Raw genomic sequence first — 24,353 nt, forward strand, 5'->3', positions numbered from 1 at the left:
CCTCTGTTAATTCAAATTTTATAGAGGTTCAGCTGGAATTCTAAATCAGATTCCTTTTTAATTTATACCCTTACTTGCTAAAACAATATTGAGAGAGTAAAAAGGCAAGCTCTTTACTTTTCAATTATTTTCTGATTTTTTTAACTTTCTCTTTTTAATAGAGGCTCAACTTCGCCTGGTTCATATTCTGGCATACAAATGAAAAACATTTGCATCCTAATTACTTCGTTTCTGGAACTTTTATACAAGGAGTGAAGAAAAGCCTCAGATACATGAAAGTGTGTGAAAAACCTATGTTCGGGTTGGGTTCCACAAGTTTATAGGCCTATGCCTATGCAAATTACTTAACCTGTGAATTTCAGTTTCTTGAGCTGTAAAACAGGAATAGTAGTATCATCTCATTGTGACTGTATGGATTAAAGGAAATAATATATGGGTTCGTGCTTTATTATTTGTGCTATACAAATGTATAAAGAGCGATGGTATTTTCTATATCTACAGGTATACCTACTGAAAGAAGACTTACTTTCATCATCTGAATCAAATCCAAAGAGTGTCTGACATTTCTTTTGTGCAAGGTGAGCCTCAAGTGCTTCAGCATTACAGTAGGTGGTCAGGCATTTGCCACATCTTAATCTTTTCACCGGTTTTTTACAAACATTATCTTGATCAGAACAGGCATCTACTTTATCAGTCAGAAATTTTCTGCGTTTTGGCATACTAAGGTACCGTTCATCAAGGTAACTGGGAGGCAATGGTCTAACATATGGCTTTGTTAAAATTAAGCCATATGAAGTATGTTCACTTGTCAGATTTGGTTTGGAAGGTGCCTGAGATACCGGTAGAGTAGTGTGTTCTTGTGATACAACAGTGGGTAAGATGGAACCATTTTCTGTCCTGATTTTATGTGTATCACTTTTCAAAGCAGGATCTGATGAAACTAAAGCCGCCTGCTCTAGTCCACTGTGTCCATTGACTAAATCACTAATACTACAATTATTTTCAGAATTTGGCTCAATGTCAGGCATCTTTTGGTCTATCAAGCTTTTATCAGAAACAGTGTCATCAGAATGTTCATTTCCATTCTGAACTAAACTGTCTGTTTTCTTTTCCATACTTTCTGTACACATCTTTGGTTCTGTAGAATCTTTCCTTAATTTGCTAGTAGAAACTGGCAGACTAACAGTTTGTTTCTCATTACTAGATGAGTCTTTTTCCTGATGATTAGGATTTGAGTCTGTAATAACATCCCAAAGAATTGCTTCACTTGGTTGTGCAGATGATTCTGGTGTTTTACTTAAATAGTGCTGAGCTTCATGTTCATAGAGAAGAGGAAGATCTTCAAAAAGCTCATGGCATTCTGGAAAACTGCACTGAGCTTGAAATATCCTGTGACTCTTTGTGTGCTGAGCAAGCTGGAATGGCAGTTTAAACGACTCATTGCAGTTAAAATGCAAACAAAAGTACACATTTGGATAGCTGTGTCTATTAAGGTGATCTATAAAATGTTGGGAATCTTCAAACTGCCTTTGACAAAATTTACATTTTCCTTTGCTCCACTTCATTACTGTTTGTCGCACATTTAAATCAGTTGGATGTACAGTCCTTGCATGTTTATTTAGAAATCCAATTCTTTTAAATATCCTGACACAACCAAGAGCAGGACATTTAAAGTTTCCTTCTTGATCTGTAGCATATATGTCTTTCGGATGGCACACGGTTCCATTGATTTTATGAAGTACTGAAGTTTCTTGGTTTAAGTCGTAATCATCTTCTTCATAATCACCTTCTTCATCCTCTTCCTCTTCCTCGTCCTCACATATAGGTAACGGCTCTGAGACAGTATTTAAAGAAGTATCAGGACTACCATTTTCAATAATGTTTTCAGTGGCATCTTCTGATACACTTACAGGGATTTCAATGAATTCAGTCACATGTGCAGGAATGACTTCTTTGTTTCCATCATTGGAAGCAGTAATAATTTCAACTTCCAAATCCTTGTTATCAGAATTCCCATTTTCAAATGAAATGAAAGAATTGGAGCAATGAATTTCTTCCAAAGCTGGAATTTCTTCCTGTTGAGCTGCAGCAATTTGCTGTCTCTGTATTTTCTTAACATGATTCTTTAAATGCTTCTGCATAAGCCCTCTGTTTCTAAATTTTCTACCACATATTACACATGAAAAACTGCCCTTTTTTTGATGAGCCTGGGCATGCCTTACAATGTGACCACCTAGAAATTCCTTGTTACATAACATACACCGGTGCCTTGGGACATTGTGATCTACTTTGGAAGTATTAAGAGCTGTAAGGTTTTTCTTTGTATTAATATGATCTTTAGGTTGCATTCCAGATATATCGTCAGGATCAAGCTCTCCAGTGATCTCATCTATAAGAGAGTCAAATCCTTCATCCAAATCATGCTGTTCTGCTGCCTTTTTTAGATTATCTATAGAATTTTCCAGTGTACTTTCGTTTAGAAACCTAAGTGCTGATTTATCACTCAGTAATGCTACACAGTTCTTCTTAATCATTACGAAGTTCCAGAATTCAGGATCAAAAAACAATCCCTTTTTTAAAATTGGAAGTAATTCAAAACGAACACGATTTTGGACACAGCTTGTGCCTTCATTATATTCTTCATCTGGATGTTTGTAAAGCTCTTCAACAGTATGATAAGCTTCCACGGAGCGCTCAAGAAAAAATATTGAGAGTGCACAAATTCTGAGAATCTCCAAATCATTTGGCAAAAAATGTGCAATTGTTTTATAAATTAGACATTTAGTTTTGGGATCATCATGAAGGTCTAGTTGTAAAGCACAACCACATATTTCAACACAAATTTGTAAACCTTCTTCTTCAACCTGTAAAAAGAAAAACACTACTACTAAATATTTTTTAAGATTATTACACTGATTTATATTTTTAAAATACAATTAAAATGAAAGCTGAACAAACAGTATTCCAAATGTGCAGTTTTCCTCAATGGGTACCCTTGTTTGACTTTTTAAACATATGACATAAATTGTTCTTTTTTAACTTGAAAGGAATCTGTAAAAGTTAGTTTTCAATTTATGTAATAATCAAGTTTGAAAGGTCCTATTGAGCATAATACAAACTGCTTCCTAAGCTTACGCTGATTAAAATACAAAATGCTTTCTAAACTGAGTGATTAAGATGCCTAAAAATCAAGGCCCCTGTTTATTATTTTAAGTATCCATCTCACATTCTGTGGCAGAAGTGTTAAATTATATGTAGAAACTTTCATAAACCTGTATGAAACTACATTACTTATTTTATTACTTTAAGTAATTTATAAGGGAAGCAGTTTGGCCCACACAGAAAGTGCAATTACAATAATATCAATAATGAACCTACTAGCAGTTATGTTCTGAAAATGTTTCAAGCTTTGAAACTTTTGCCGGTGGCTCAAAGATAACTATATCAGTTTTAACTTGGAAACTTGTCTATCAATCTTAATTGAAGTTATAAATGTCTTCAGTGATTTGTAAAAGTCTAAATGCCAGTACAAATAGAAAGATACAATAATATGTCTTTAAAGTTATGTGTGTGTTACGTCATCCTACAAATAGAATGTTATAAATGACAATACTATCTTGCCAACCTCATGTCTTCTACTTTGTGTGCTGTGTGACCTTAACTACTTGCAGTTCCACAAATTGACCTCAACTTTGCTTATCATACTCCCAGTTTTATCAACATAGTAAATTCTTAACCATCTCCTATTCATTCTTTAAAGAATCAGTTACACTCTAGAAGTTTTTCTCGCCATTTATCAGATCCATCCTATGTTAAGTTAAAAATTCCTTTTCTTTTTTACTTGAGAGTAACTTATACTCATTTGTAAAAAGTATGTATATATTTTAATAACTATCTATGTATGTCTCTACCCCTTTGAATTCCTAAATCACAGGCATAGTATCTTAACTTTTTTGTATCCTCCTATCGTTAACGTAGCAGTTGGTATATAGTGACTTTTGAATAAATGTTTACAGAATGAATGGGATCTGATCTAGTACACTGACCTTAGTTTTCTGTTCTAAATCTATCATTTCCAGTGGAATCTTATTCTAAATTATAATGTCTTATTTTCTCATACAATTAGCTATTTCTACCCTAGATTTTCACAGATACAACAAATTTAAAACTCATTAGTTCAAAATTATTCTTTCTCTTTCTTCAAAATTCTATCTCTGGCTTCTATATTGACTCCTGCAATTGTAATGTACCCAACTGTCTACATTTAAAATATCAGGATCATCACAAAAGGGGGATAGACTTACCTGAAGTCTTTTAATGATTCCAGTATTATTTATGGAGTGATATTCCAATTTTTAGTGTAGCACTCAAGTCCCATTAAGATCTAAGAAGCAACCCCACCCCCCTGCAGTCTCTCTGAATAGTTTATTATCTTAACTATTTTTTATTATCTTCCCTCCTCCCCCCGCCACCACTTTTCTGTACTAGTCTATTAATGTCACTGGAAAATTGAGAATTAAATTAATGAAATGAGGCAAAAGTACTCCGTAAACTACAAAGCCCTCTATAAATGTTAGTATGAAATCCTTATCTATAATTCAAAAATGCAAGTTTTTTTTGTGAAGTCTTTTCAAATATAACGTCTATAATATCTAAACTCACACAGCATTTTTTATGCCTTTTTCACTAAGATACATGAATGATCTATTCTGTCAGATAAAAATATTTTTAGTAGTGTGAACAATTAAGCACATTTGTAATGGTTTCACCTTTGAATTTTTCCTTTTATAATGAAAATATAAAACTAAAAAAATAGAAAAACTATTATTACTGGGCCTATCATCTATATTGTAATCTTTTTATAACAAGGTCTCTCAATTTTTGGTGCAAATTAAAGCCATGTAAAGAGTGTATTTATGGACACATTTATTTTTAAAAAAAAAATTTTGTAGGTGATTCTGATGTACTCAGATGTTGAGAACTATTATATAGCATAGTTTTTCCCTCCTTCTTTTGATAGGGTGAGAGGTTAAATTTTATAGTGCAGTTGAGTGACATTTTACTATTTAATAATAATGACGCTATTAATACAGTTTGCAAAATAAATAGGAAAACAAAACAACACAATGATACAGTGTTGCCAACTTTGTATGAAAATAAGATCACCACAGTCATCTAATGAGTTATGTGATAATGAATATGATAAATGCATAAATACATAAGAAAAAATATATATAATGGATTCTTCTTTATATACTTAAAATTAACCCATATAATGATTCTTAATGGAGCTATCTAAAATGCAAGGTAGCTTTATCTTTCCTCTCTTTGCATTGAAAGTTGGTTAATGTAAAGGAAAAATTGAAAAGATCTGCAGGATCCATTATTACGTCCATATAAGAGCCATATGCAGAACTGTACTCACTTGCAAGTGGTCCATGAAACACTTGTTTGAGAACAATTTTTAAAAATAATAGATTTTGACTATTACTTCAAATAAACATCTTAGAAATATGTCCTTAAGTTTCAAATATACCTCAGAATGTATTGATCCTTGTCACCTAAACACCAGATTTAAAACTGAATTACATTTTTCTGACAGTGAGCAGGTATTACCTATAGGTATACAAAGTTCATTTGCAAATTAGTTAAGATTCTACAAATATGACTTAGGATATTAAACATGGCAGAATTATTTCATTATAATAAAAGATACCATAGCTTCCTTGGAAGCAAATGTTCCCATCTCAAATTTTTAGCAACACTAAATTGGCTTTTTTACTGTCTTTTTTTCAGTTATTTTCATTTATATATATTCTTTGTACAATGTTGGGAATTTGATGTTGAGAGTGGAAAAGATGTGTATGGAGAATATGGCCTTAAAAATCCTCCTCTTTAATGTCATAATCAAATGAATTTTATCAAAAGATTCATATTTCAGTGAATGGCATTTAAATTTCATTTAAAATGAAGGGATAAATATATCCTATTTACCTCATCTTTAATGATTTTCATGAAAGGAAATATGACTCTCACATTAGTTGCTGTTCTTAAAAGCTGGTAGCATTGATCTACAAAAACTTGTTTTGAAGGATTAGACTTAAGCTGAAGTTTACTCCATATGAAAATCAACTCCCTGTAAATGAAAAAAACACAAATATCAAAAATACAGCTTATTCAAATACACACATTAGCAGCCTTTCTCTAATGCACCCTGGCTGGGGTGTATAGAAGGTGGGTGTAAATGGATATTAAGTCAGCTCTCCCTCCTCCCCCTCCACCAAGCCACTTCTGCTACCTATTTGAAACTAATAGAAGTTGGGGGGTGGGGGTGGGGAGAGATTGTAATTTTGCAGTAGTAAGGAATGAGTGATAATCATTTTCTGGCAAACCTAGAGCATCTCTAGTCCTCAATCAAAACAAATTCTAATCCCATTGTAACAATATTAATGCTATCACTTAAAACCTTTATACTTTAATACTCTACTTGCAAATTTAGAAATCAGTATTGTAGGCTTTCTGCAAAGAATGGCTCATATTTTTCATTTTCACTCTGTTAACAAACCAAAAGTATCACATATTGAAAGTGTAAGTATATTATGCTAGTTCTAAAATTTCACATTTTACATTATCTGCTATTTCATTAAGGTGTTGTACTTTTAAAAAGACAGGCAATGGACAATTTAAAATATTTCACAGGTAGACTCCTTCTGTAATATGGCAAGGTTACTAGATGAACAAGGTAAGAGCAGTAAGTTTCTAGGCAAAGGAAATCATACGATTTAATTGTTAGGTTTGGATGATGTATTTTCATAAATTAGAATTTTTAAAAGCATTTTACAAAAGGTACATAAAGCATCACAATCTAAAGAGTATTGATGAAGATTGTTTTTAACATTTCAAAGAAATTTATTGACTACACACTTTGCACCCAGCACAAATTGCTAGTAAATCTAAAAATAGCTTGACTACTATCATGAAGGGTGTATAGTCTTCTTAGAGGGACAATACAGAAAACACAAAATGATTGCAAGTAACAGAAAAAACCCTAAATTCCATCTCCATTTCATACCATCTGGGGTTTGTGGGGCAGTTAGTAATTTTCAGTCTACTACCCACTTTTTTTCTTTATAAACATACTTCTTTTAGAATGCTCATCAGGTTTAATAATATAGTCCTCCCAAATATCTACCTTTGACTTCTTTCCTAGTTTCCATACTGGGATATATCACTTCAGATTGCTTTCTATCACCCTAACTCACATAGAACTAATCATATTTTTGTAAGATTGATAATCTTTTTCTAGATCAATAAATTATATAAAACATTCCTCTCTCTTTTTAATTTTAACCTGTTTAATTTTTCTAAGTCTTTTCATTTCAATTGTATTTTTGCCTACAGCCATACCATTCTTTTCAATACTACCACTCTAGGCCCTTTAATTTTAAACATATACTTCTACAGTGGTTGCTAAATGAATTGGTTTTCAGTTTCCCAGATCATTTCATGTAGTGCTTATTCAGTATGCTGTACAGTGTTAATAGCAACAGAAATGTGTTTGGGAGCTAGATGAAGCAGAATTTAAATTCTGGACATTCTTGCAGGTTGATTTCCTCACTGTCAGAGTGCTTCATTTATTCTCACTTTTGTTTATGCTGGTTATTTTATTTGGGAAATACTTCTTTATTTTTTTATTTCTAAGGTGAATTTATCTTCCCATATCAAGTACCTTTTCTTCCTTGTTTATTTTATAAGACCTGTTTCCCAATTACAACACTGTAATGTTGTAATTATCCATAATTATACACAGACACACACACACACACACACACACACACAGAGGAAATAGTTCCAAGAACATGAGATTAAAAATGAAGAGACCCAAATCTCAATAGAGCATTCATTATACACTAACAGACATGGTGCTGCCCTATTCATACTGAGCCACCGACCCTTGGGAATAGCCCTATATCCAGGGTTGGGATCCCATTTGTTATATTTCCTATGTGAGCCACCTCACCATTCTTACATCATCAATTCAAGGATAGGAAACTGACCCCATTCATGACTCTATCCTATGAACTTAGGGACTCAGCATTCCTTTGATTCCAACAAGAGACTAACTGGAAGTGAAACACATTTTTTAAAAAAAATACTAGGAAATCTCACTGTCCCTGATAGCAGTTATCTTTGGGAAACAACTATATCTCTACCCTTTTTGTGACTTGTGTCACAACTCAGTATCCTCTCAATAAGTGACTTTCTCCTAAGCTAATTAGACATAGGATGTTATCATTGGTACTGACTAGTATAAATTTTAGCCACCAGCTGACTAGTATAAATTTTGTATCAGCTATGTGTGGTTTTTAATTTTTATCGAGTTTCCTTATACATAAAAAGAATTAAGAGAGATGTGTAAAGATGTAGGTGAAATGTCTGATAGATACTACGTGTCATAAATTGCTAGTTTCTTTTTTGTTGTTACAATCTTCTCAGTATACCAAGCAGTAAGAGTTACTCAATAAATATCTGCTAGTTAATAACCTAGTAAAAAATTGTATTCCTAAAAGCTGAACGCATTTATAAGTCTCTTAAGGAAATATATGAAGGGAAACTGTAGACATGTCTACATCCTTTTCTATGTGGACATAGAAAAGGATAAGGGATATATATTATGAACAGAGGGGTATAGATGGAAGAAGGCAAACAAACCAACTGTGCATCTCTCTGCAACAGATTTAAAGACAAAAAAAAGCAATGGAAATTATGGGAGAGTATTCCATTCATTATTATAAAAATGTTTAACATCTTCAAAATGAATATATGTATTTTCCAGCTTGTCCCTGAAAATAATTTGATATTTTTTTCAGCCAGCCATTCTTCAGACGCAATATTATATTTCTTTAAAGGAAGGCATTTTTCTTTGTCTCTGTTAACTCATGAGGAAACTCAGTAAATAAAATATAATGCAATCCCAAGATCCTAGTAAATTTTCCAGGAGACAACTATCAATATGGATTTTTAGCTTTTTAGCAAACCAAGCAGAAATCTGAAAATATGATTATAAAGCTCCATCTTGATTTAATTCACAAAAAGGGATCTCAGGTGTTAGTTGTACACAGGATTTTGGAAAACACCAAAGAACAAAACATACTGAAGTAAGACAATAGTCTCTGCAAGGCCTAAATAGGAATGCTTAATGAAGCTTATTGCCTGCATTTTCTTTACAAACAGGATCTTCTAAAAAACAGAGCATCAATTTGGTATACAAACATATATCCCAAGTAGCTAACTGTTAGCAGTTGTAGAGAATAGGCTTTAACAGGGTCTGTGGTCTTAAAATACAGATTTTTTTTTTTTTTTTTCAGATTTGACCAATTTATAGTAAGTGATTAGTAGCACAGCCTTTGAGTTAGGCTATTTGGGTTTGAATTCTGGCTTCTCTACTTACTAGTGGAATGGCTTGAGCATAGTATCTATCCCATAAGATAGTTGGACTAAGATACTAGGAAGCACTCAGCAAATATTAGCAGCTATTATTATTAGCATGAGTAGTAATGAGAAAAATGTGGTTAATCGTTTACCCCATTAACTTGTTACAGAGCCAAGTTGAACTGTGGATCAGATTCTATACTAAGAAAGAGGAGATGAAGGCTAAACTAGCTCATAGGGAAAGCCAAAATGAAACAGACAACACAGCCCTTGTAGGCTGGAAAGAATCCTACTTTTCAAGTTACAGGGGAAAAAAATCAACTTCTGAAAGTAAAAGGACACAGGCATTCAGAAATATAGAGGAGAGCTAGACGAGCAGGCTATCAGAATCAGACTACTCAGAAGAAAGGACAAAGATGCAGGCTAAAGGTTTCTCTCCTGTTAGGAAGGTGGGAATTGCACACCCAGCTTTTATTCTTAGAGGGTGACTGGCCAGTAGCAGAAAGGATATGAGTGTTCTATTAAATTTGTTAGCAAAGAGAAGAAAATAAAATGTTTTCCTGTTCGTTTCCTTAAACTTGATTCCAGTTTAATATGGATATATTTAAATAAAAACACTAAAAGAAATCCCATTTGAATGATTTAATACAGCCCAAAATAGAGAAATTCCTATCCTCATAGGAAGAAATCTACTATAACGGTCATGACTATATTATTTCAAAATAACTACATATCAAAAAATACTTTGAAAATTATGTATATGTCTTACTACCATTTCTCAATCCCCTCCTATAGAAATTCCAATTTACATGATAAACTTTTGAATAAAAATATGCAAAATGTAAAAGTGTGCTCTCCCAGAAGATAACTCCTCTTGTTTCTAGACACACTCTGCTACAAATTAGCTATTTCACTCTGAGTCTAAAAGTTTTAATCTATGAAACAAGAATACAAAGTGAGGTTATTTTTATTTTTATTTTGTTTTTTTTAAAGATTTACTTATTTATTTATACAAGAACCGAGGTATGGGCCAGATGCACAGGAAGGTGAGAGGATTCACCGAGACAGAGTTGGGAGCAGAACAGGCAGACTAACTGAAATACACTGCTGAGGGGAGCAGCAGGTGAGACAGGCTAGGTCTGCTGTGCCATGTGGGACCCTTACCGGCAGGCCGGCCGGGCTCAAACCGGTGCTGCAGAGGCTGCGGACAGCTTCATAGCATGGCACTCAACCGCCTGCCCCACCAGGGGAGGCCCAAGTGAGGTTATTTTTCAATTCCCCTTTAAGCTATTATTCTAAACATAAGATTTTATATTAGAAAACATTTATTTAAAAGTATTTCTATTCCATATCACCTCTAATTATTATGTTCAGCAAATGAAACCTAGTTTTCCTTTTAAGAAATAATGAAACACCAAAGCAATGAGGGTTTTGTGTGTCTGTATTATGTGTAAAGAAGGCAGAAATTATTAGACTCTTTTATAATTATCATTTATGATTTCACCTAATAGCACTTGAAGGGTAGATACTCTCATACCACATTCTAAGCCACGTGATTGCTAGGTAAACTTAGTGTTTTTATGGCCTAATAACTTCTAAGTTATTTTTCAAATGTTTAGAAATAATACTCATGCAATACCATGTTAGCACCCCCATAATGAAATAATCAGGTGTAAATTTAACAAAATATGTACAAGATTTACATGAGGAAAATTACAAAACTCTGGTGAATGAAATAAAGCAACTAAATAGAGAAGTACAACATTTCAGGAGATTGGAATACTCAATATTGTCAATATCTCAACATTGGGCCTCCCTGGTAACCTCATGGTTAAGTCAGTCTCAGCGCTATCACCTCTATGGTCTGAGTTTGAGCCCCAGCCAGGGAGCTAACCCACATGGTGCAGCAGACCTCTCCTGTCTCACCCACTGCTCCCCTTAGCAGTGTATTTCAGTAGCTCCACCTATTCTGCTCCCCATTCTGTTTGTGGTGATTCTTCTCACCTCCTGTGCCTCTGGTCTACATCCCAGTTCTTCTACCTAAAAATAAATAAAAATTTTTAAAAACCAAGAATTATTGTATAAAAATAATGGAAAATAGTGGTTTAAATTTCCAAATAACTTTTAAAAAAATTAAGTCCAAATTCTGCTAATAAATTCTTCTGTCCTCATCTTACTATTTCAATTTCTGTAATAGGAACACTTACCAGATACAGTACATATCCCCATTCTGGAGCTGTGGAATAAGAAATGATTCACAGAGTTGTAAGGCTAAGAGAGTCTTGCCTTCTTTTTCAGTATTACAGATGATATCAATCCCACTCTTACAATCGGTTTTCAATAAATGCTATAAGAGGAAAAGAAAAACCCATTCATATTATTAAAAATATCTGAAATGCTATAGGTAATCCAATATACAAGTTGCAATATATGTTTAAATTAAACGTTCAGAAGAAATTAGATTTCTAGTTTACTCCTACAAAACACAATAAAGAAACATATCAAAATATTTTCATAGTTTCTCTGTATAACACCTACTGTTTCCAATGACTTGTTTCAATCTTGTTAAAGTTCTTAACTTATTGGTTAAGTAGTCAGTACAGTAAAATCCTCATGCAATTTCATTTATAAGGTCTTGGAAACTGATTTCAAGTGAAACAACATAAAATGAAACTAGATCCTTAAATAATGTCATTTTGTTTAACATTGGCCAGGATTTTTTTTCCTTATCAACATGATGATATGACAGTAAACCATTATTTGAGCACATGCTTATTACAAAAAGGGTCTTTTATCTTAAAAAAAAAAAAAAGAAGAGTATTTAGTTTCTTGGTATTTTATGTAAAAGGTAAAAATAATGCCTCTCAGTTTTTATTTGACCTCTGTCATATCAAAAGCTCAACATGGAAAATGCTTATTAATGAGTTTTATTAATTTAATATTTGTCAGTATCACATTTTAATTCAATGTGAGCTTTAAGAACGGTGCCAAAGAAAACACATCTAGATAATGTAATATTAAAACCTTTGTTATTACTATAAAAGGAATTTAACAAGAATGGACAGTTTTTTTTTGGTAGGGTTAAAATGCTAAGAGACAAACATAATCACAGACAGTACCTCCCGTAATAGCTGATCTTCTACAGGTGACATAAACAGACATGTGAAGAAAGCTTGATGGAAGTACAAGTCTTTACTGATTTCTGGGTGATTTATACAAGATTTAATAAGAGCCATTGCTTCTGGTATGCGTTCACAAGCTATCAGGTATCTGGCACGTAGTTCAAAGAACAGTGGATTTTCAGAACTTAAATATTTATTCACTATATTAAAAAGAAAACAGACTCATTACTTTCAAGAAAATATTCTCTCAAACTTTGATTATTATTTGAATCTTTATCACTAAGGTGATAGTAACTTTCGTTACTAAGAATTTGTAAAAAAGAATATTCAGTTGTTGGGAAAATGGAAATACATGACAAAAAGAGTGTGAGAAATGTTGATTTCTCTTCAGCTCAAAAGTAAAAAACAAGATTAAAAAAACATGAAATTTTCTTGTTTCAGTTCACTAATATGTCAATGTTTCAAATAACATGGGGACTATAATTTCTTTCTAGCCAAAGATTACATACTTTATCTTCTGAGTGTTCAATATTTTCATAACTATAAGATTAGATGGCTGGCTCTTAATTTGTAATTAAACCACATTAATTCAGATGAGAGAAATACAATCTGAATTAAGGAAAAAGTTAAATCATAAAAGAAATATTTTACTTAACAAAAATCTGAGCTAAAACTTGTGCCAAATAAGACTGCACATATGTTCACATATCACTAAGAATAATTACTTGTAGCTGCTTTTACACAATTTAAGAACATATAAACACCTTCATCTACATAAGTTTATTAGACCTAACAACAACCTTATGATAGGCTTCATAATTATTTTACAGATCACAAAATTGAGTCTCAGAGAGGTCAAATGACTTGCCCAAGAACAAAGAGTAAGTGCAGGACAGAAATCCATATTTCATGATTTTGAATACAAAAGTGTTTTAATAACTATAGTTATTAAACAGATGTTTAGACAGTAGTTTCAAAAATGCTTATGAGTAAATGTATTATTTGGGGCTCAACATTTGCTTTACAATTCTGTTTATAATTTATGATAAGCACACACTGATTATCTGTATAGTTAATGCAAAGATAAACTTCAGACTGGCCTTAACCCTAATGAGCACCCAAGTTGAATCATTCATGTCAGTGAGGCTCTAGAGCAGCTTCCCCCAAAATGAAGTACACCGTTGTATGTGGGGGGAGTGTTACGAAAGTTACACACACGCACTGCTACCTTCAGGCCATCAACCCTCACACCAACCAACAGAATGTTCTAGCCCCTACCCAGATTAAGCTCTAAAAGCTCTAAAGGCCCAGATTTCGTCCCCTGTTTTTACTCCATTTGAAGCTCTTTCTCCAGTCTCATAATTTCCTTCAGTATGTCACCCTTGCCTTCCTTGTATAAGAGGAAAAGAAAAACTTTTAACACTTTTAACTTTTCACATTTCCTCAATATTTCAACTCTTCCTCCTCAGTCCTAACTGCATTCGTTCTTCAGTTTTTAATTCCTTTTTGAGACCCTCACATTAAGTGCTAGTCTCCTTTGTATCTCTGTGTATGTGCCACTATACCACTGTCAGATATACTCACATATACCTTAGTCTTTTCCTCCAAGTCTTGCCCTAATTCCCATCTCATTGCCAATGCTTTTGCATTACTTCTAGACTGATCTTTCTTCATCATCCACTACACTTGTATCTATCTGGGATATGTTTGCTCTTGAGCCCAAGAGTCAAAAGCCCATCTTCACTCAATTTTACTCACAATTCACACTGCATCTCTTAACCTGTGACAAATGGAAAGATCCTAACCTGCTCAACACAACTGTGGTGTGAAGTCTTTCTCACCCAGACCAAGGTGTGAATGAATGGCTCCAGAGCTGGGAGTCTTGACCTTTGACCATTTTATAACTGCATCCACACTTTTATGATGCTGAGCTTAAACTCTAAGTTTTGATAAGGTTCAGGGGTTGAGAAATAACACTGTAAGCATTTATTAAAAGAATTAACTAAGTGATTGACAGAACATCCTGCCTCAAAAGGAAATTTTTATCTACAGGAATCACTATGGATCTAGGTTTGAGAGGAAGTGATGTTGTAGTATGTTACAGGTAGTAAGGGGACAATACAGAAATTAACTTCTGTTAATTCCTGAAGTTTGGGAAATACTGCTCTAGAGTATCTGCTGTTGAAAATCATTCAATTAGTAACTCACTCAGTTATGCATTCATAATGTGGTCATTCATTCACTGAGCTAGAACCTATATCAAGTACCGGACAGTGGGCTAAGTGTAGGATATTCAGTGATGGTGACAAAAACTGAAAGTCAGTTTCCTATATACAGGAGCTTCCATGTGCTTAAACTGGGTTTTTGTTATTATTTAAAGGGTGTTCCTACTTACACAGATTTCAAAAATATAACAGAAGTAACAAAAATTATCTGTAAATAAGTAACATCTGGATGGTAAATCTGTTAACATTATGAATTCCCATTACTAGACACCTACTCTGATATTAAAAATCACTCTTGGGCTAGGTTGGTAATAACATACTTAATGTGAAAATACATTACTTGCATACTCAGTATTATAAAATAAAGAAAAATTACTATTACTGCTCTAGTTAAGAAAAAGAAATTGTGTTTGCTTCTCACAAATGTTGGTTTTGATTTTGAGTCTCCTGAAGTACCTATCTCCTGAGATGCTGGCTGGGCTTTAAGAACAGCTTGCAACACTGGATCTTCCCATGGGCCACCATCTCTAATGATTCGAGTCACCAGTTCCAGATTCACATTTCCATATCTGCGGAGGTGATTCTGGCATTCCTAGGAGAGAAAAATCATTTTGGCTTTGTGAATTTAAAGGGGTTAAAAACTAAACTTGATCATCATTGTCAGTGAAATGACTGATGGTCAATCAGACAGCTATTAAATTATAAAAGAGAAAGGGTTATTATAGTAACTTACATAGGGTATCAAAACCCCATTAGTCCACAAATAGGCTTTAATGCCAAAGGTTACACAGTTTATACATAATTGGACTTAGATGATCCCATTATAATAGGGATAAGGTGTAACCTAAGGGAAAAACTTAAGGGATGCATCATTTCTTGGAAAAGAACCAGGTTGCAAAAATGTAAAACCTAAATATTTAGCTACAATGACAGGCAAGAGCCTGACTATAAGAAGGGGATAGAGTGGTCCCCGCCTAGTGCAGACTTTGGTTGGCAAGTATACAAGGGTCCCCTGTATATGTATCAGGGCAGGTCCCCTGCCCTGATCCCAAATGAATAATCTTAGTTATGGTAGAAGACTGGAAGATAGAAATTCTATTCTGCTTTGATGTGTAAGTAGATTTGTAGTCTTGGGATGAAGAAATGTCTAGTTAAAGGAATGAGTCAAGTCTATAATATGACAACGGCATCAGATTTAAGATAAAGAGGTACTGGTAAATTGGGCCTTAACTGATAATCTGTGTATATTTTCTAGAATTCTTAATATATCTGAAATGGTTTAACAGAATCTGTAATCTTATTATAATATGCAATATATATAACAGAAAAGTTTACAAAGTTTAATATTTAGGCGAACTTGGTTTACTGAGTTTATAAATTTGATTTTTTAGATTTACAAGGTTTAATTGTTTCACTATACTTCTTTCATTCACTGTATACTTTGTTGGGTGTTGTTTTAAAAAATGTTTCAAAGAATTTAACTTGATAATTAAAAAGATTAACTGAACACCTACTGCAAGTATAAATACTTTTAAAAATGCAAAAATTGAGTGTAAAGCCTTAAGAAGAAACTATTGAAATTGGCAGTGTTAAAATTTTGATTAATTCCACCTTAATTTTAAGCAGTTGCCAGAATTTTTCTGTGCTAAAAATTCTGTCAGAAATTAAAACTTAGTAACAACTATAAAATGAAGAAAGCTTCGATATATCTTCAAACTTTACTTGCCAGATGAATCATCAAACTACATATTCAAAGTGGCAATAAACTCTACTTTTGTTAAATTGCCAAGTTCATTCCTCATTAAATGTTCCAAAGTGATTTCTATATGTCACTTTTCATTCCTTATTAAAATATACAAGAAAATGTTTTTTTAAGAAAACAATGCATTAGAAGAAATCAAATATCAAGATAATTATTCAGTCATATAAATCAAAGGATCATTACATCAGAACATGAAGTTATTTCTAAAAATTTAGTTAGGGTACTCCCAAATTCAAACCAGCAGGTAAGCAAGTAAAAACCCTATGTATAATGGGCAAGTTACTTAACCTCTCTGTGCTCCTTCAGTTAACTCCTCTGCAAAATAGATATTAAAAACACCTATTTCATAGGATTGTTGTGAGGACTGAATAACAAAGTTTTACAAAGTGCTGGGAAAGTGCCTGACACATAGTAAGCACTTAATGTTAGCTATTATTTGTTATATTTTAATATTTTGTATAAATACTATAATTTAGGATATCCAGTTGCCTTAGCATAAAATTAATTTCTGCATTTCCACATTGTCAGAATATTATAGCATTCAGAAAAATTAAAATAAGGGTAAGGTATAAAGTTATTGTTCAGCCAGGCTTCTTTTTACTTCAAGTAACACAGTAACAATCTATAGTAATGGCTTCATGCTTAAAAACAATTAATCAGTTTCAAACTTCAAGGTAAAAAAACTCCCAAATTACTCTAGACACACATATTGCTGCCCCTAAAATTCAACCCATCCTATTTTATGATGGATGAGGTACCAATCATACCACACCATTAGATGTGTGGGACTAAACCTGACATAGACCTAAATCAAGATACGGTGAAATAGGTCTAGTGTCAATATCCTAAGCTTAGATGAAATTAAGAAACACTATGAGCTCTTGATTTGAAAAAAAGTCCAGATTCCCAGGTCCACATTCAAACCTAATGAATCAAAATTTCTAGGACAAAACCCTGAAAATCTGTATATTTAACAACCTTTATCCCATAGTCAACTCTTGGCATACCTGTTTATTGCACCTCCTACATCTAGGGTGTACTTTTATAAATGTTTATTGTAATGCCTGTCAAGATATTAAATTTCATTTCTCCAAGATAATTCTAAGTGTGAGTTTATTTTTTGTGTCAGGTTTTGTGTCCTGGGTCCATATTTTGGAAAGACTACTTCTATGGGAAGTAGCCCTGGATAAGAAATAAAAAATGAAATAGAGTCCATTTTGGTCTATTTAAAAAGACAGAGGATACTTAAAAATGTATCTTTTGGCTCTTCTTTAAATAATATAGTGGCTTTTTTGGATGATACTCAAATTAAAAGCCTCCAAAGTTAAAATGGAAGCATTTAAATCACTGTAGAATTCACAGCTTATCATTCCTAGAGTATATAGCTTTACTTCATTAAAAATTTGGACGCATATTAACCTAACCCTTTCTTTAGTTAAGTAATTTCATTCTTTTTTTTTTTTTTTAGTTATTTCTTATCTATTATCATTGTCCCTCAAAAATGGTCAACCCTGTTCCTTTGAAAAAGGTAGAAAGAAAACACAACTACTACTACTCTCACACTTTCAGAATCACAGTCCACTGTTGAGTAAACTTAATGTGTTGCTCCAGAAAACTTCTCTTTCCTGGATTTATTGCCACTTTAGAGTTGGTTACTACAACATGTCTGTGAAGCTATCGGTCAGTGTTCTGGCCATTTCTACATACTTGATTTGAACCTTGTAGCAGCTTCTCATAGGATGAAATTCTTAAAAGCCCCAAATTCATATTAAAGGACCTCTAAACTTACCTACCTACTCATTCACCTCCTCCACATCATGATCCTTTTCTCCAGCCTGGTCTTTTCTGTGTCTCCGAAAGTCATCTTGTACTCTCTTGCCTGTGTCTTTTCTCATATTAATTTCTCCTACAATTGTCTGTAAACCTATTTTAATCATTTCCTGCCTATCTTTATCAGTCCCACTTTTTCCCTGAGGCCTCTAATAGCTACCTCAATCCATAATAAACTTCTTCCTGAAGTACTGAAAATTTGTACCAGTTCACTTTTCTGGAACTTATCACTTAAGAGAAGGGCCTTGCATTATTGCTGACATCTTCCTAAACTTCTTTAAATGGAGCCAGAGTAAAAAAGGGTGTACTAGAAAATATATATTCTTAAGAATGACTTTTTAAATTAAAATAGGATTTTATGAAAATCTATGTATGTGGAAGTACTATGCAACGTCTGTCATATTCTGAATGAAAAATACAGATTACAACTTATATAATAACACATGTCAAATCCATTAATTAGCTACTGCACAAATCAAGCAAAAATATAAAAGTTCTTCAATGTAGTTAATTTTATAAAAAAACAAAGCCCCTAAATTATAGTAATATCCTTTTACTACTTTGAAATAAGACTAGAATATCTTTTATTACACTTTGTTTACACTAATGTCAGGCACTTCCAAAAACTATAAAATCTAAAATGTTACCCTTTTTTTTTACAAAAAGACAATTATCACAAACTTGTTCTTCTTTAATATAAAATTCTTCAGGAGTAAATAAACTGATTTCTAAAAAAAACATTCTGAGTTGGTCCATATAGGGTAAAGGGGACAGTATAGCAATGAAATTAGTGATTTTCCAAATAAAGTTCTTGAGAAAGTCTTTTATTTAAATCAATGTTTGGAAATATTTATATCATCATATGATGATGGTTGCCAGAAGCCTGTATGTCACCAATACTATGTGTATCTATGCCATTAAAAAAAAACAAACTAGAATTTTCTGATGAAATTTTTTCCATTAGAGCTTTTTAATAAATTTTCAATTCATTTGTTAAAAATGGGTATTATTCAAAATAACAGCAATTAAAACAAAATACAGTAATCAAATTTCAATAAACTGAACTTAAAATCAGAGTTCTAAAGTGATCAAGTGTTAAAATTTTCAATCACAGTGCCAATAAAGTTTTTAGACTGTAAAACATTATTTTACTTTTACACTTTATAAATGTATTTTTATGTTTCACAATATATGTAGTATTAGTATATACACATATATAATACATATACACATATATTGTCAGTACGTTCAGATTTCTTTTAAATAGTATGTGGGTGTGATATCAGAGGTCAGGAGACTTCTGACTTTAAGTGTTACTGGTCTTGTGTCTGAAATCAGAACTCATCTTCTGTTGATCCTAAACATCATGTCAGTTTTCTGTAACATCTGATTGGCTGCATCTTTAACATTTCTAGCTTTATCTAGTTTAGCCCTTCATCTGCTATCACTCAGATAAATTTTATTCTTCCTTCTTCCCAGTAAGGGAGTTTTCAAAAAAATTTTAGATAATGAAGCACTTCCATAATAGTATAAATAAAACATTTCTTTAAATCTATCCTTTGACATATTCATTATTGCAAATACACAGTTACATCATTTCATGTAATAGGTTAGGAAGTGCTGGGAAGAAATCTTGGTTGAGGGTAAGACTTATAGGCCTTTGTTCTGCTTCTATAAAACCTCAACTCCACTGCAGCTTAACTTTTTGATTAATACAAAGGAACTGGAGTAAACAGTTTCTTTTTTATTTTTTTTTTTAATTGAGGTAACTAGTACTGGTTTATATTGCTGTTTGCATTTTGGAAATACAGGAATCCCTGCCTGCAGTGATGTTGCCATAGTACACTACCATATTGTGCTTCCTACCCTCTTTGTGCTTGCCTCTCCCCTTTCCCCTCTAGAGCCTCATTTCTAAAGTTAGCTTTCAAGGGCTAGTTTGTGAGTTTCGACTTTATCTGACCCTGTGTCTGGTTTCTCTATATTCCATATATAAGTGACACATTCCAGTATCTGTCTTTCTCTTTCTGACTTAATGCACTTAGCATAATGTCAATGTGTTCCATCCAGTCCATCGATGTTGCTACAAATGGCATGAGTTTTACCTTTTTGAATTAAACAATTTGTAAAGTGATTCCCTGTATAAAAATGTATAAACTACAAATTATTTTAGAAAATAATTAGAATATGTATTTAATGAACAATTAAAGCTATACCCTTTGGGGACTTTAAAAAACATTGAAATATGAGTAATTGTTTCCTGATTACATTTTTGTAGATTTTAAGAACTTTAGTAAATGTAAAAAAGTACGTAAACTTGAAATCAGAATTTATCCTAAAGGGAAACCAACCATAAATATAGTAAAACCACCAATGAGAAAAAAATCAAATATAAAAATTAACTGGCGATTGCCTTGCTAATGCAAGCACAACTCTACCATGAACATTTTTTAACAAGTAATGAAATAATAAAGCCAACAGAGAGGTGCTATTTTTGTAGTTCTAATCTGTAAAACAAATAAACCCTAAAGCAGAATTAGGGTACACACAAGATTTTCTCTGAGCAGATTCCCACAAAAAGATATGAAATCTGATTCAGCAGAAAGAACAATGGTGTCAGTGAAAAGAACAGGTGTCACAGTACTGCCTATGATATAATTTGGACAAATTTACTTAATCTCCAGTAAATATTGTGAACAGAAGAATGAAAAAAATCTCTGATCCTCAGTTTTATCATTTATTAAAATACATGACAGACCTTAATGCTTTCTATAGTTCTTTATAGCTAAATTTGGGCCTCCCCGGTGGCACAGCGGTTGAGCGCTGGGTTGAGAAGCTGCCTGCGGCTTCTGCGGCGCCGGTTCGATCCCCGGCTGCTCCCCTGCCACCGGAGAAGGGTCTCACATGGCGCGCAGACCTCTCCTGCCGCCCGCTGCTCCCCTCAGCAGTGTACTTTGGTCCTTCTGCCTGCTCTGCTCCCCACTCTGGCTCTGGTGAATTCTCTCACCCTCCCGCACTTCTGACTGTACCCAGTGCATGTATAAACAAAACAAAAAAATAAATAAAACATGCCTCTATTAAAAAAAAAAAAAAACACAAAACAAAACAAAAATGTAGCTAAATTTACTATGATCTAATATTTTGCCTGAAAAAAATATTCAAACTACTTCAAGCACTACACTACTATGCTAATAATTCTAGTTGTTACATGTTAGGATATGCTACGGAGTCATTTTTCAGTGAACAATGAATGCCTCAATGATCCTGATAACGCCTTTCAGGGCTAGTTTCAAAGTGTTAATTCTATCAGTGGTACCAGAAAGCACTTATATACCTGCTCCTTACAATAAAAGACTGCAATATGCTCAGGATATAAATCCTTGTTTATGGTTTAAAAGTATGGTGTGATTAACTGTCAATGCACAATGTTTGGTAGACTACTATTGCATCTGTCAGCATACACTGACCTTTCTTGAAATATGCAACTTACTGGTACTGATACCTCATCTTTTGGATGTTTGCTCTTAGTCCCTTGAGCTTAACTATCTCTAATTTATTATATATTTTATGCTTGAAATAACTCTGGTTTTTTTATCTCTTCAAAGTGATTATACACTGTCAACAGCTGAAGCAGGGTATTTCTCCAACAGATTATTTTGAAAAAATTACAGAGAAAGTGAAAAGATGATGACCTACACTAATTATCAATCAGGAATAATAATTTCAAAAAGATATATGCCAGTGGGAAAAATATCAAAACTTTATACATTCCAAGCAGTCTATCTAAAGAATACAATCTTTATAAAATAATGTTAAGATATGAAATTTTAATTTTAACATCCATTCCCTTCAGTGCTAAATATGTGGTACACTTGGCAAGTATGTTTCTTTTATAGACAATAAAATCTTTTCCCTTACATTTTTCTCACAACTAAGCACACTTCAACTTGTTTTCTATACATTATCAAAGTAGAATACACAAGTAAATATTGATGGTTTCATTCCATGAAGATGTTTATTAATCTTTCCCCCACTTCACGGTACATAATCATAAACAAATGGACCATGAAGTAGAGTTTCAGACAATATGCCTCACTGTTATTTTTTAGAGCTCAGAAAGAATGATACATCTTTAAAAGGATTGTTTTTTAAAAGAAATGGTTAGACACCAGATTGGAATGATTTATTTCTCCTTCTTTTATGCTGATAAATGTGTATCAGTACTAAGGGACTAAGACTAATAAATGTTAGAGACACAGGGATGAAAATCAGTCTCTGCCTACCATATCTAACAGTGTAATTAGAGACGTTCAAGTCACAGATAAAATACAGATGGATTCATGTTACGGTAATGGTTAAAGATTTACAGGAAAATACGCAGTCAAAACAGAATTGAGCAGAGAGAGGAGAGGACATCAGAACAGATAATATGGGAAAACAATTTTGAAACTGCTCCTCACAAAATGGCTTGCTATTAGGCTGATTTCGTTATATTTTGTAAAAGCCTTTAACCAGCACTATTAAGGTGGTTTTGAATACCAAGATAAAGACTGTCAAACTAACTCTTTGGGCAGTTTATTCCAAGTAGAGAGGGACCTGGTCCAGGGTTTCAGAAGATTTTAGTCAAGTCAATGGTTCTAAATTTCACATTGGCTGAAATTCTTGAAGGTTTGTAGATTTATGACAATAAATACACACTCTAAAGTTTTAGGGGACATCACTACTTGCCCCAGTGAAAAAGAGTGGCCATATCAACATATTTAAACTCCTCTTTTGGATGGTTCCTTATATTTGATTGATTGCTCTTCTTTTATGTTGTTATTGCAGTAAGATAGCCTTGGGCATCCTCCTGTTTGGGAGGTTATATTCCCTACCTTCTTCCAGCAACTTCTTCCACTCTTTCAAAGAAACACAGGCTGATTAAAAAGCCCCAGGTTAACAAAGACCTACTTCTAGTCTGAACAAAAAAATATCTTTGTCACTTATACACTGACCCCACTTTACATATGTACCAGATCATTCATAAAAATCTTTTTTAATTCAGTCTAAAAGTTCTCTTTCAATAAATGTGAAATACAAGTTTTAGGTAAGAGAAAGTATTGAATGACTTTTCTCTAACTCTGGTGGAGAGCAATATTTCTGACTCACCTTTCTTGGTAACTCCATAGGAATAAATGTAAAATAATGTGTCTGAACATTTTTACCCCTGGGTGGGGTGGGGGGGAGGTTTCAAAGTACATCTTCCTTTGTTCATCTGAGAAATGCAGATGAGATAATGCCAATAACACATTACTGAGCCACTGTATTAGATTTGCTGTCACTCAAGATCAAAGTATTCTTGCATCTATAGGAGAGGTCTTGGGATCTTTTGCCATTCCCTTCTGAATTTACTTTCTTCTTTCATTTACCAATATGTCCTCAAAAATCTGCCTCCTATCTTGGGAAAGCTATTATGAAAATAGATGATATAATTAGAGTACAGTCAAGAGAAAGTGGCATGAGACAGTATGCTCCTAGTCTAGACAAGCAGAGTTTTTTCTAGGGTTAAGTTCTACATGGAGCTTTAGGAATAAAGCCTGTCATAATAAAATAGTGAGTATAAGTATAGGATATATTAGGAGTAGTCTGTAAGGATGATGGCAGCAAACTCTGGATTGTCCAATGTGAAATTGGAATCCTGTCTATGAACTGCTTAGAAATACAACTAAAGATTCAAGAAACTTTCTTATCCACCACTATAATAGGATCTTAAGCATTACTACCTTAGTAAATATAAAAACTTACAGGTAAAAAAAAACTGATATATTATTTTTAGGAGGGAAATAAAAGTCTGTTTTAAAAATAGGCAGCTATAAAATAGTAAACCGTTTTACCTGGAATGATCCAAGAATATCCTTTAAGGGCTCTTCATAAAACTCATCTCTTCCAAAGAACAGCAGCAACTCAAAGAAACTCCTAGAAAGAATAAGTGAACAACTTTCATTG

General features: G+C 33.2%; 1 protein-coding gene and 1 long non-coding RNA gene across 9 annotated transcripts in view; one reads left to right on the forward strand and one right to left on the reverse strand.

The window, feature by feature from the left end:
• LOC119257606 (uncharacterized) overlaps positions 1 to 24,353 on the forward strand; it is a 51,235-nt gene that overhangs the window by 8,766 nt on the left and 18,116 nt on the right. For 2 of the 3 annotated variants that reach the window (XR_008553903.1, XR_005128074.2), the window contains exon 3: positions 502 to 578. This is a non-coding gene — a long non-coding RNA (uncharacterized LOC119257606). Of the gene's footprint in view, positions 1 to 501; positions 579 to 2,341; positions 4,749 to 24,353 lie in introns of those variants that run through there. The other variant, XR_005128073.2, reaches the window with a different exon arrangement.
• Positions 1 to 24,353, reverse strand: part of ZNF654 (zinc finger protein 654) — a 68,856-nt gene that overhangs the window by 3,136 nt on the left and 41,367 nt on the right. For 3 of the 6 annotated variants that reach the window (XM_037525689.2, XM_037525688.2, XM_037525687.2), the window contains 6 exons: positions 24,242 to 24,323; positions 15,236 to 15,371; positions 12,552 to 12,754; positions 11,640 to 11,779; positions 5,995 to 6,136; positions 8 to 2,864 (listed from right to left, as the gene is read on the reverse strand). In XM_037525689.2, coding sequence (XP_037381586.1) covers positions 417 to 2,864; positions 5,995 to 6,136; positions 11,640 to 11,779; positions 12,552 to 12,754; positions 15,236 to 15,371; positions 24,242 to 24,323 — 3,151 coding nt within the window. In that variant the 3' untranslated portion in view covers positions 8 to 416. The other 3 variants (XM_037525686.2, XM_037525685.2, XM_054700697.1) reach the window with 3 other exon arrangements.

The sequence above is a fragment of the Talpa occidentalis genome, unplaced genomic scaffold (genome assembly GCF_014898055.3).
Source record: "Talpa occidentalis isolate TD23 unplaced genomic scaffold, MPIMG_talOcc4v2.1 talOcc4.4, whole genome shotgun sequence".
Classification (NCBI taxonomy): Eukaryota; Metazoa; Chordata; class Mammalia; order Eulipotyphla; family Talpidae; genus Talpa; species Talpa occidentalis.